Source organism: Pipistrellus kuhlii, unplaced genomic scaffold (genome assembly GCF_014108245.1).
Source record: "Pipistrellus kuhlii isolate mPipKuh1 unplaced genomic scaffold, mPipKuh1.p scaffold_m20_p_1, whole genome shotgun sequence".
In the NCBI taxonomy this organism is placed as follows: Eukaryota; Metazoa; Chordata; class Mammalia; order Chiroptera; family Vespertilionidae; genus Pipistrellus; species Pipistrellus kuhlii.
Genome location: NW_023425404.1, coordinates 33,257,092 through 33,271,300, shown reverse-complemented (window position 1 = coordinate 33,271,300; position 14,209 = coordinate 33,257,092). Strand labels below are relative to the sequence as shown.

General features: G+C 34.7%; 1 protein-coding gene and 1 non-coding gene across 17 annotated transcripts in view; one reads left to right on the top strand and one right to left on the bottom strand.

The window, feature by feature from the left end:
- Positions 1-14,209, bottom strand: part of DENND4A (DENN domain containing 4A) — a 92,722-nt gene that overhangs the window by 20,163 nt on the left and 58,350 nt on the right. For 11 of the 16 annotated variants that reach the window (XM_045581414.1, XM_045581416.1, XM_045581412.1 and 8 more), the window contains 10 exons: positions 13,053-13,198; positions 11,292-11,425; positions 8,269-8,404; positions 7,694-7,900; positions 7,475-7,603; positions 7,075-7,216; positions 6,307-6,438; positions 3,868-3,984; positions 2,918-3,046; positions 321-1,420 (listed from right to left, as the gene is read on the bottom strand). In XM_045581414.1, the coding sequence (XP_045437370.1) occupies positions 321-1,420; positions 2,918-3,046; positions 3,868-3,984; positions 6,307-6,438; positions 7,075-7,216; positions 7,475-7,603; positions 7,694-7,900; positions 8,269-8,404; positions 11,292-11,425; positions 13,053-13,198 (2,372 nt within the window). The remainder of the gene's footprint in view (positions 1-320; positions 1,421-2,917; positions 3,047-3,867; positions 3,985-6,306; positions 6,439-7,074; positions 7,217-7,474; positions 7,604-7,693; positions 7,901-8,268; positions 8,405-11,291; positions 11,426-13,052; positions 13,199-14,209) is intronic. The other 5 variants (XM_045581433.1, XM_045581436.1, XM_045581439.1 and 2 more) reach the window with 2 other exon arrangements.
- On the top strand, positions 8,811-8,914 carry LOC118709942. The gene has a single exon (XR_004985207.1). It is a non-coding gene; the product is annotated as a U6 spliceosomal RNA (small nuclear RNA).

Sequence of the window (14,209 nt, the reverse complement as noted above, 5' to 3'; positions counted from 1 at the left end):
AAAAAAATTTGCATTTTGAAGGAAATAATGAAGTAAGCATTTTCAGATAAGACTAATTTTTACTCTAGCTACAAATCACTTCCTTTCAAAATCTAACTATAAACATAACTTTAGTTAAATTTTTTCAAGTTTGTATTCAAGTCTAAATTCTAATACAAACTGCACACATCTGAAGAATCCTTTTTAAAAGCTGTGTTTAAGGAGAATGTAAAAAAAACAAAAACAAAAACAAAACCCCCCCCCCAGACATCTCTACAAGTAAGGGAATTTTGGTGATGAAGGAGGATAAAGGATAAGTAGAAAATACTAATAATACATACCTTAGATGATGTGGTATACATGGTGAATCTTGAATACCATTTGCTTGCTTTCTCTGCAACTCCTTTTCCAGCAGTGAACATACTGTTCCTTAGAACATCTAGTTTAGGTACTAGTAGTGTATCTAAATTAAATGAAGGTGATGAATGGGTTAATGCATCTTGAGTTTCTTCCCTAAATGGGCAAGAAGGTGAGAATGTAGGAGAAGACCAGAGTCTATTCCTTGGTCTGTCTTCATTTTTTGTATAACTTTTAGATTTGGTAAGCCTCATTGGCCTAGGAGAATTAGGAGGCAGGCTGGATCTTCTACACGCCTTGACCAATGTTGGACTTTTCTTATCAATTAATTTATCATCATATGCCCGTTGTAAATCAATGCTTGGTGTCCGACTTGTCAAAGGACTGGTCATGTTATTCATATACATCACAATTTCTTCAGCTAAATCACGCTTAGCAGTAGGTGTTGAAATGCTTTTGCTGTCATCTTCATCTTCTTCCTCCTCTTCTTTTTGCTGCTGCTCCGTCTCAGCAACCAAAAGAGAGAGGGGATCAAATCCTGTTGCAACATCAGTTTTTTCAAAAGGTTTTACTGAAAAACTGCTATTGAGACGTTGAATCCTTTTGGGATTTTGTGTGGAAACATATCCCATTTTTGACCCATAGGTTTCATTGTCTAAGTCTTCTAAGTCAAAAATTACTGGAGAATCCACTTTATCTGCCAAACAATTAGAACCATCAAAAGGTGTATCATCATCACTAGATTCCTTTTCTAGACTGTCTCTTTTTGATCGTAAAGATGGACTTCCAATATCAAGACTATTTGGTCTTTTGCTTTTTGAGATAGCATGTGAAAGAATTTTTGCATCAGCTCCTAATTTTTCAACCATATCTCCAGGGTTTGCTTCCTGGTTAATTCTATTGAGCATAAGTCCCATCATTACTCCTCCACTATGACTGCGGTTTCTATTTCCCCAGGACATTTGCTGCTGCAAATTAGGTTCACTGCCATTTTTATCTCTTTTCCTGAAGCATCTACTTTGAACGTTTCCTGTTTCATTTATATCCTCACAAGATGACATTAAGAGAGGCTCAGATGTGCTTTCTGAAAAACAAGAAAAGTGTTTTTAGCCATAAAAATGTAATGTGCTAGTATAAGTTGTCTTAAATATTTAAAATACTAATAATGAAAATGATAATAGTAAGAACTCATCAAGTGTCTGCTATTTGACTGGAACTATACTAGGTACTTTATTTACATTGTCTACCCATAATTATTCCAACATCCTTAGAACTCGAGAAAAAACTGACACTCAAGAGAGATTATATCTAACCCAAAGTTACCCAGTCTTTAAATGACAGAACTGGGATTAAAACCCAGATCTGACGAACTATAAAAGGTATATTCCTACATGTTAGACTACTGTTTTTTAAAACTTACAAATTAAAATTTACTCATGGTATATTTAATAATAATATTACCCTACATAATAAAAGGCTAATATGCAAATCAACCAAATGGCAGAACAACTGGTTGCTAGCGCACTGACCAGGGGGCAGATGCTCAACACAGGCATCCCCTGTGGGAGTGCCACTCAGCCAGAAGCTGGACTCATGGCTGCCAAGCGTAGCGGTGGTGGTGGGAGCCTCTCCGTGGGTTCTATGACCTCCGAGGGTTCCAGACTGGTAGAGGGAGCAGGCTGGGCAAAGGGACCCCCCACCACCACAGTGCACGAATTTTGTGCAGCAGGCCTCTAGTTGTTAATAATAATATTCATATTAATTCCACTAAATTGATTAAATAACAATGGTTACTACAATTGTGGTTGTGTTAGATGACCTTAAGTCTGAGTCTTCTGCCTATAAAAATGAAAAACCAAACCAATTAAAGGCAGCTGTGATAGTTTTATCCACAAAAAATAATAATTATTTAATATGTTTTTATTGATTAAAGGGAGAGGGGGAGAGAAATAGAAACATCAGTGATGAGAGAAAAATCACTGATCAGCTGCCCCCTGAAAGGGGATCCAGCCCTCAAACCAGGCATGTGCCCTGGCCGGGAATCTACAGAGACCCCCTAGCATTCTTAGGTCGATGCTCAATCACTGAGCTACACCAGCCAGACAAGCATTACTATATTTATAAATATAAAATAATATATAAAAGCACTTTAAAAAGAAAAAATATTATGTATTGTTACCTAAACAATATGAAGGACTATCCTTTTGCCCCTGAAAAACCAGGAACAATATGAAGACTAATGTCTTCATTAAGCCTATAAGCTTAAAAAATGGCTCTGTATAATGAACCCTCAGACTGATCATCTCAATTGCTCCCACTTCCCTCTTCACAAAAGTCCCAACAGTCCAAACTCAAAAGATAGTATGTAGCTTATAAGTTTGTCTCTATACTTTCTTATCATAAAAACTTGAATGAACTATATTACAAAATACAGAATTCAAACTACTAAACTATACTATGTGAGGATGCATAAATATATAAAAAATAATCCTGGAGAATGAAGATTTTAAAAAATAAATATTTACTAGAAATACAGATACAAGATACACTGCACATAACAGAGGTATACTATTCAACTCACCTGTGCCTTCTCCCAATATTTTATCAGCACTGTTGTTATTTGTACTGAGGCGAACTATACTGGAAGAACTTTGATAATTGAGCTTAGGAAGACAATCAGCACTTCCTTTTGCACTCTCACTCTCTGACACTGTAAAAGTTAAATGAAATTGGTAAGATGAAAACTATATGCATCATAAAAGGCATAAAAAGAAGTAGCTTTTAGTTCTAATTATTTCTCCTCCAAATAGATAAATTGTCGAACACCCCTGTATGAATTTGTCAATCACAAATGATTACACTGATCTGAGGCCTCAAGGTATATATTAAATATGTACTGTTTTAAATGAGGTCCATGCATACATTTTATAGTATTTCTTTGGTTGTAAATCACTGTTTTCAATAGGAAGAGGTAAGGGTGAGAATATAAGTAAAAAATGGTTAATAAAAGCATTATTAAACCTCAGGAAAGAGCCACTGTTTGCCCTGGCCATGTGGCTCAGTTGGTGGGAGCATCGTAGACCAAAAGGTTTCAGGTTTGAAACCTGGTCAGGGCACATACTAGATTGTGGGTTTGATTCCCGGTTGGGGTGCATACAAGCGGCAACTGACTGATGTTTCTCTCTCATGTCAAAATTTCTCTTTCTCTTTCTCCTTCCTACTTCTCTAAAATCAATAAAAACATATCCTCAGATGAGGATTTAAAAAAAAAAAGATTCACTGTTCGAAGAAATAGATTTCTATTACAAGAGGAATAGTATTTAATTTGAGATTGGTTGTGAAAACTATAGACTTCACACATGAAGATTTGTATGTTGGAATATTAAGTGGTAGAGAGGGCTTGTAATGGGAGGAAAGAGGAGTTATAATAGGAAAGTGAAAAATGAAATTAGTACTTTTATACTGAAAGCCAGTTGTATTAAATTATTAATATAAGCCCACAATTTTATACAATATCAAATTAACACCTACAAGAACTAGAATCACTCCCTTTCTTATCTTTTTCTTCTTGAATGTCTTCAGTAGATGTATCTCCTCTTCTAACTTCATCTTTGGATAATGAATTATATCCAAGATCAGACTGGCCACCTAGAAGGAAAAAAAAAAAGAAGCAAAATCCCTATGGTGTTTATCATAAACTTCTTTACTGAGAAATGGAATTAGGAGTAACACATTACTATTCTGATTTATTTATAGAAATTTTTCTGGATAACTTTCATTGGAAGCATTATTTTGTTAGGTTCCATCCCCCATCTCTATTAAAGTAAGAAAGGGATAATATTAAAATAATTTATTTTTGGCTCCATGCTGCAGTCAAAAGCATATACATGCACACTACTAGCTGGGCTCCAAAAGATAAAGACAAACCAGATATTCTTTATACAAGTCCATAACCTTCCTAGTAAAAGTCTGAGTTCCAACTAAGCAATGAAGAAAAATCTGCATGGAATTCATAACAAGACCTTCACACACAGGAAGCTGAATGTCTAAATAATTTTACCCAAAAAAAGGGTTTATGTAAGTTTATAAGTAAGTAATTACTTTTTCTGAAAATTCAATAGAATACTGAATTGCACTTAAGTACAAATACATGAGAATGAGAAAAAGAATATGTTAAAGTTATTTTTAGGAAATGCAAAAGTTGCATTGTTAAAAAAAAACTTCTGATATATTATAGTATTGTTAGAGGCTCTCTACTTTTCAGCAAATTATTTTCACTAGATTAGCATCAAGACATAAGGTTTTGAAACCTAGTTCTCTATCCTAACAGACATAATTTTAAGTAAACCATATAACCTTTTTTGTTTGGATCTCTAATTCCAAGATTTATAATACACACGGTTGTTATGATTATATGAGAAACTATATATGGTATGGCTTAAATACTTGTAAAGAACTATTTAAAGGAAACTTTATCACCAGGTATTTAATACATTTGTTATACTTTTGAGTTTGTACTTTTAATAATCAATTTTTCAGCTCTATTCCCAAATAAATAAGTTAAAAATGTGAAAGATAATCTTGAAATTCATGCTTTCATTATGTCCTGTACTGTTATAAGATAGTATTTTTTTTAAAAAAGGCCATAGTTAAAAACAAAAGATAGACTTCTTCATTTTTAAGAGATAATGCCTGAGGATGACTGCAATGACTAATTATATTCACATTGTATAATTAATAAAACCAGCCCTATAAAAAACTATAAAAATTACATCTCAACACAACTAGCTTATATGTATATTCTTAAAAGAAGGCATAAAAGGAGACCAGCCAAAATGTTACTGTTTGCAGAGATAGTAAAACTTTATATTTTATGCCTTTATAGAAGCATTTATATTTTATTAATGGTTGGAGTTTTAAATTTAAAATTTCTGTCTATTAAGAGCTAGCTCCTATATTTGAAAAGCATACGTAATTTTTAAATATAATAATAAAAAGAACAGAATTATTCAAGTAATTTATTTTTAAAATGTCAGTTTTAATATTAGAGAAGGATATGTACAAACCTATTTTAATGAAATTAATACCATCTTCAGTGCTAGAAAGCTACACATTTTATATATAATTAAATTACTTATTTGTAACTTTTATTTTAATACTAGAGGCCCAGTGCACAAAATTTCTGCACTGGGGGGGGCCCATCAGCCTAGCCTGCACCCTCTTGCAGTCTGGGAGCGCTCAGGGAGATGTCTGACAGACAGCTTAGGCCCACTCAGTACAGCCTTAGCACTGCCTCGGAGGCAGGAGGGGCTCCTGCCACTGCCGTTGCACTGGGCAACTGTGAGCCTGGCTTCTGGCTGAGCAGCGCTCCCCCTGTGGGAGCGCACTGACCACCAAGGGGCAGCTCCTACACTGAGCATCTGGTCCCTGGTGGTCAGTGTGTGTCATAGCAACTGGTGATTCTGCTGTTTGGTCGATTTGTATATTAGTCTTTTATTATGTAGGATAGTTTAAGACTCAGAAGGAATTGCAAAAATAATACAATACAGAGAAAGCTCCTGTGTACCATTTACTCAGCTTCCCCCAATAATAATATCTTATATGAAACAGTAAATTGATGTTGACTTTTAACTCAGAGCTATAAGTTTCGTTATTTAAACCTTTAATTAAATTTTCATATTTACATAGAACTTATCCTATAAAATTGATATGATGAAGAGATCTGTGTGCCATCCAGAGTTAATTAGATTATCATAGACTAAATATTTAAATAAATTTTTATTTCTAGTCAAATAAAGAATGAATAAAATTGCATATATTTATTAAGTGCAATATCAAATCAAATGCCTAACATATAAAATTAAAGTGACAGTTAAGTACATCGTTGAAAATTAAAATCCTGAAAAGATCAGAGAGAAAATCTAATTTTAAAATGTACTTTAATATATGTATACATAAGCACAAACAAACCTGTACTAGATCTATCATCAGTAGCATATACTTTGATTAAACCCGTATTAAAAGGTGCCTGCTCCACAGTGTGTGTCCCATGACCACTATCCATGCTGCCATGACTAACAGCATCCAGGTCACTGCCATCTGCTTAAGAACACAATTTGACAGCGTTTTACTACTCAGGGAGATACCAAAAACACACATCAGTTTGCTGCTCAAGCTAATATCTATTAATACTGAATACAAAAAGTGCCACATAATTAGCAAAATATAACTGTTAACAAAGAACGCTACTGTGAATCATCAACGAATACTAAAACAAGACCACCAACAGTTGATAGTTTAAGTTACAAGAAAAAAAGTAAAATTTTGTGTTTTTTAAATGTGAAGAATATGCCAATTAAAATTTGCTTAATGGCTGCCGAAACTGGTTTGGCTCAGTGGATAGAGCGTCGACCTGCGGACTGAAAGGTCCTGGGTTCGATTCCGGTCAAGAGCATGTACCTTGGTTGCAGGCACATCCACAGTAGGGGGTGTGCAAGAGGCAGCTGATCAATGATTCTCTCTCATCGATGTTTCTAACTCTCTATCCCTCTCTCTTCCTCTCTGTAAAACATCAATAAAATATATTTTTTAAAAAAGAATTTGCTTAATGGCAATAAAAACTAGAAAACATTCTATAACTTGAAAGTATTTAAAATTTCTAAAAAATGTAAAGTATAACATGTCAATTAATTTTAAAGAAAAATTTAAACATAAACATCCTTAAAAATCTTTAATTACCTGAGAGAGTTGTTTGTGATAAATGTGCATGTTTCTTTAAAGTTCTTTTGAACTGTGCTACTCCTAAAACAACGTTTCTTAATTTTGTCCAAAGATAATAGCCATTATGACTTCGTGAAGGCCAGGTACTTTCTAAAACAGCCTATTTGTTCAACAAAATAAAATAATTAGTATAATAATTTTTATAAATGAACACATTGGCTGTAGATTCAAACTAAAGAATATCTAAGTAGATTGTATAACACAAAATAGTACAAAAATTTTACTTGATTTACAAAATATATTTTAAATAGTCTAAAATAAATGTCAAATAAACCCTGCATCAGCAGCTTCTGCCATTAAATTAAGGTTGTATAATCACAAAAGTTATACTCTTTCTCCATGAAATAAAAGTAATTACCTTATTATAATAACCATAAGTAATGGCATTGGGGTCAATACCAGCTTTCCGCATTTCAAAAAGCACTCGAACTGCAAGCACTGGCTGATCATATTGTCCACAGAGCTGCATGAGAATGCGGTAGCACACCTGAAACACAGTTAAGTTCAAAAGCGTACAGAAACAAAAACACCTATGAACATAAATATAGAAATAATGCATTTTAAAGATAATTGCTACCTCATCAGGTGGATCCATCTTCTTTGACTGCATTTTTTTAAGCACATCATATGCCGTTTGCAGCGCCCTGACTTTTGAATGACATACTTTCACATAAGCTGGGAGACAAATAAACCATAGTCCATAACAGTGACGCAGCAGACACCGAGACCACATCTGAGGAATGGAAGAATACCGCTTGGCAATTTTATGGGCTGATTTAATTTCCTAGGGAAAAATGTAAGGATCTTATTAATAAATTTATACACAAGGCATTCTTATTTAACTGCATGTTGAACAGGTATTAAGTCACTTGCTTTTATAATGTTTCCCTAGTAAAATCTGCTTATAATTAATATATATTCAAGTCTCTGCTTGAATTTGTATTATATCATATAGAAAATAAAGTTCTAGACAAGAGAACTAGTTAACGTTTTGAAGTCTGCTTACTCTAAATTATCTTCAGAATACTTCAGGGAGCTTAATCTAGTCACAGTTATATGTGAGGTGGTAAAGTATATTAAGGGAGGATGAGTGTCATATTTACTTTTGTTCTAATATTTGGTTACATGAAATACACAAAAATTTAAAAGCACCTGTTTTGTTCTTCTGAACATAGGAGAAGGACTACTAGGACTACTTGATTTTGAAGGCAATTTGCTCTTTCGTGTTTGTAGAAATCCTTCAGGTCTCTCAAATAAACTGTTCCTAAGAACTGGAAATCCATTATAGCTGTTTTTGAAAAGAAAAAGAAAATCTCAAACACACATGGATTATATCATACTGGTTACACGCTAAAAAAATGTATGACCAATAACTTCTTAATTTACAATTTATCCTGTGGTTTCTCCATCAGACTGGGATATATACTCAACAAATATTCATGCTAATGTTGCTTTTCTTATTATAATATTTGGAAATGTAATAGCCAAACATAAACTCAAATATATATTTTGGAGGAAAAAGTTCTGCTGAATTGACATTAAACTACAAAGTAACTCAAACACTTTGGTAGTATTTGTGTAAATATATAGCAAACTTATCAGATATTATGACAGTTGATAAGACAGTCATTAATATCATTATTTGAATTAACTAATCACTGCAGAATTTCCCTCTTAAAAAGATGTAAATAACAATGCTCACTTTGGAAGCACATATACTAAAATTGGAACAATACAGAGATTAGCATGACCCCTGAACAAGGATGACATGCAAATTCATGAAGTGTTCCATATTATAAAAAAAAAAAAGATGTAAAAACATATTAGCACACCAGAACAAGCTCTCATATTGTCGTGAATTGGTTTATCAGGTTAGCTAGGAGGTTTAGGGCCTCATTTATCGGGATGGGGGGGATGAAGAGGGTAGAGAATAGGAAGGAAAAGATTAGACTAGGTAGCTCTTTGAGGAAGAGGGTTTAATTTGGGTGCTAGTGAACATGTTTGGGCATTTAAGATATTGGTAGCTAAGAAAAAGACATACTGAAAAGAACAGAAGAAGCCTCTGAACAGCAAAGGTAACCTAGTTTTAATATCCTTAAATAGTTTTAATTAATTAAGAAGAAAACAATAATAAAAGACGGCAAACTATATCAATTATATAAAAGCAAATTCAGTTGAGTAATAAAATATTGGTAATGACTAAATGTTAAACAGCAATAAAATCTCAAAGTTCAGGAAAATCCTGACCCTTAAAAATTCTTTGTATGTATATGGTGTGATAAGACCATTCTGTGTATCCTATAGAAACTTACTGCCTTATCATTTTATATAGAAAATGTAAGTATATGATCATCTATTTTTTAAAAATATATTTTTTTATTGATTTTTTTTTACAGAGAGGAAGAATAGAGAGAGATAGAGTCAGAAACATCAATCAGCCACCTCCTGCACCCGCCCCCCATATGGGATGTGCATGCCCCTGACCAGAATCGAACCCAGGATCCTCCAGTCCACAGGCCGACGCTCTATCCATTGAGCCAAACCCGTTTTAGCTATGATAAATTCTTATTAAGAGAGCAGACAGTGCTCATTAAAGACATTTAAGTTGTTTCAAGTAATGGGGATGATTACACCAAAATTATAATGGGTAGTTTCAGGGGGAAAAATAAGTTAGATTCTTTAAAAAAGGGGAACTTTTTAAGCTAAGTGATTTTATTGTTAAAGGACTAAATCTCAAAGTAAATTTTTAATTAAAAGGTTAAAAACAAACCCCAAAACCCCACAAAAGTATATTAGTAAACATACCAAAAGAAGTCTTAGAAATATCATGTACAGCCCTGGCTGTTTAGAATGTCAGCCCTTGCACAACAGGATCTCAGGTTTGATTTTAGGTCAAGGGCACATACTTGGGTTTTGGGTTTGCTCCCTGCCACTGGTCAGGGCATGTTTGTGAGGCAACTGATTGATGTTTCTCTCTCTCCCTCTTTATAAAATCAATAAAAAATGTCCTCAGGTGAGGATTAAAAAAAATGAGTGAGCCTGGCCAATGTGACTCAGTGGTTGAAAAGTATCGACCTATGAACCCGGAGGTCACAGTTCAATTCCAGGTCAGGGCACAGACTGGGGTTTCAGGCTCGATTCCGAGCAGGGGCATGCAGGAGGCAGCCGACTGATTCTCTTTCATCATTGATGTTTCTATCTTTCTCTCCCTCTCCCTTTCTCTCTGAAGTCAATAAAAAAATATGTATTTTTAAAAATGATATGAATAATATCATCAATAGATGTAAAGGGCAGGAATCAAGTGGCCTATGAATATTTATAAATATCGGTTATACCACTTTTTAAAATTTAATAATCTGGGTTCTAAATAAGGATGTCCTGAAAAATCCTTTCTTAATGAAATTAACTAACTGTGACTTAATGAATGATAGGTGAGAAATGGTTTTAGAATCTTTAAAGTAAGAAATATTACTAGAGAAGAAATAAATAATTTAAAATCTAAAAGGAAATACGACTTTAAGTAAAAATAAATATATACTGGAAACTAACTATAGTATATAACAAATGTATATACACAAAATATATCTAGATAGATAGATGTATAATAAATCTACCTCTATTAGGACTTTTCTATAGATTTGAAGACAGGAACTGTGTGTCATTCAAGTCTAAAAACCAAGCACTTAGCAGCAACTGGTCAAATTCCTTCAATTAATAACCATCAATTCCAATCGTTCTGAATCTCCTTTACTTAAAATAAAAATCATGGAATAATTAATAACCTAAAAAATTACACATTAACCAATGTGTGTGTTTATGGGGATGGGGAGTGAGGAAACCAGCTTTAGTAAGAAACAAAAACCAAAATTTTATAATAAAAGTGCTGCATTTTGGTGGGGGTAGAGTCCTAACTGAATGCAATCAACATTTATGAGAACAGATACTTATGCAGATATAGAACTTCCCATCCCCAAATCTATATTATGCAAAATTATAATTTTTTTCTTTTTAGACCTCAAAACTTAATAATGGATGTGGGATAAGCTTGCTTACCACCTAAAAATTAGGGATCTGTAAAGTTTGGATTTTTGAAAATACCACAGTCCTTAGAAAGCTACGTCACAGATGATGGATTGCTTCTCTCTTTCAATCTCACACATTCGCCTCTTGAATACCTGTACTGTAAAGGGGGTTCTTCACCATTGGGTAGATGGGGGATCTCAGGTGGTGTTACAAAAACAGTATGTTCACTTTTGAAAGATTCATCCAGTTCTATAAGTCGCATTTCACCACTTTTGTCCATATCCACCTGAAGGAGTTTAAAAAAAGCATATATTAAAAACACACACATCACAATGGTTAGCCAAGTGTTCATCTATAGGGGAATGGTTAAATAAACCATGTATACAACTGGGTACTATAGAGCTATTAAATAAATGAATGAGCAGGTTGTCTATGTATGACTATAGAAAGATCCCCAAGATAATTAAGTGAAAGTAACAAGGTACAGAGCATTATATATAGTGAACTAATTTTTTAGGAAGAAAGGAGCCTTGGCCAGCATGGTTCAATGGTTAGAGAGTCATAAGTTTGATTCCCTATCAAGGGCATATTTATGGGTTGCAGGTCTGATTTCCACCCCCGGTTGGGGTGGGTGTGGAAGGCAACCAATCAATCTTACATCAACATTTCTCTTTCTCTCTTCTCTCTCTGTCCCCCTACTCCTCTTTTCCACTCCCTCGAAAATTCAACGGAAAAAAGATCCTTATTCTTTGGGTGAAAATTAAAAAGAAAAAAAAAGAGGGAAAAACAAGAACACACACACACACACACACACACACACACACACACACTCGAGGACCAGTGCACGGATTAGTGCACCCGTGGGTCCCTCAGCCTTGCCTCGAGGCTGCGTTGTCCAGTCCTGACTGGGCTGGGGAGGGACCACAGGAGGGCTCGAGGGTGTGTCCGGCCCCTCTTGCCTAGTCCCGATCAGCCAGACCCCAGCAGGAAGCTAACCTACCAATCTAATACTCAAACTACATTTGAATTTTGTTAATTAGCTTAATGTTATATCAAACGCATTTAGTTCTAGCCCTGGCCAGTTCTAGCCCTAACCACTGAGCAGTGGTTAGAGTGTTGGCCTGAGCACCAAAGGGTCACAGTTTAGATTCTGGTCAAGGGCACTTGCAGGATTGATGCTGGCCCTAGTTGGGGTACATGTAGAAGGAAACCTATTTTTACATACATATATATATATATATATATATATATATATAAATACATATATATATATATATATATATATATAATAAATAAATTTTATTGATTTTTTTTACAGAGAGGAAGAGAGAGGGATAGAGAGAAACATTGATCAGCTGCCTCCTGCACCCCCTTCCCCCCTCTGGGGATGTGCCCATAACCAAGGTACATGCCCTTGACCAGAATCGAACCTGGGACCCTTCAGTCCTCAGGCTGACGTTCTATCCACTGAGCCAAACTGGTTTTGGCAGGAAACCTATTGATGTGCCTCTCTCACATTGATGTTTTTTTCTCTGTCCTGTACACTTTCTTCTCTTCTACTCTTTCTTTAAAAATCAATGAAAAAAATATCCTCGGATGAGAATTAATAACAAAATGCTCAAGTTAGAGGTCCACAGGCTTGAACAAAAGTCCTACTGTCCGTAAGTGGGCAGGCAGGACACAGACCTGACTGCTAAAATAAAACTCACGATTAGTAAAACACATCAGGAAATTTCCAAGAGGTTGTGGGTTCTATAATGGTAGGCCACCAAAACTTTCATAATAAAGGGTCAATAATGGAATGAAATTAATTTAGATTTGTTAAAAGCTAGTAAAACTTATAAGCAGAAACCATAATTTCTAACATTTATAACAGTCACACAAAATAAATAGAGCACTGCCGACAAACTTACTTTATCTACACAGTCATCAAAAAATGCCAGGCTTGCATCTTTGTCACTGACAAAAGAACATTCCTCAATGAAGCGGATAAACATTTGCGTTTTGGTCATCATATTATAGAATTTTTGATGTGATCGGTCTCGGCTTCTTAAGAAAGCTGTTCAACATAAATTTACAATGTCAGAAAGAACTTGATCAACCATGTCATTTATACCCACCATTTTGCAGAAAAAGAAACTAAGACCCTGAAAGTAGAAATGATTTGACAAAGATAGCAACAGGAAAGAAACTTGAATCAAGATCTTTCAAATCTTCAGCCAGAACTGTCTCTGTTGTCTGCTCACTACCTTGAAGATTACACATAAACTAGTAAGTGTGAAAGCATCTTAAAACTGCAATTTCCCTCCCTCCTTTATGTATTGCCTGGTATGTGCATGTGGCTCATGCTCTCTCCATATACATATATAGTTTTTTCAAAGCAGCAGTTATATCACCTCTAATATTAACTTATGCTTGTGTCATACTTACTGTAACAGAGTAAAAGTTTATTTCCTGATTTCACATTCCACCTCATTCACTATACTCAATTACACAACACGGGTTTCCTTTTGGGCGCATGAACTCAAACTATTTCCAGCCTCAGGGACTTTGCATAAACTGTTCTCTCTGCCTGAAACATTCTTCCATTTTCCCTTTGCCTGTCTAATTTCTACTCCTCCTTTTGAACATAGCTCTTATGTGAATTCCTCACAAGGGCCTTCTGTGACCTAAAGTTGTGAACTGAAGTGTTCATTCATATTATTTTCAAACTAGAGGCCCGATGCACAAAATTCGTACAAGAGGCTTGGCCTTTGCAGCCCTGGAGGCTTGCCTTGGCCCTTGCAGCCCCGGCCTCATCCAGAAGGTCATTGGGCTGTCCAGTCTAATTAGTATATTATGCTTTTATTAGGGTGTGCTTATCTTTTTACTATAAGCTCTATGGGAGAAGTGACCATGTTTCTCTTTTCTTTTTCTTTTGTGTGCATAACCACGTATCTTATGCATACCACTATATACCCAAAGCCTAGCATTTGGAGGCACTCAATATATATTTATTAAATAAATTATCTTTTAAATGTTAAATACCACAAAAGAAAGTAAATACACATTATAGTACAAATGCATTCCA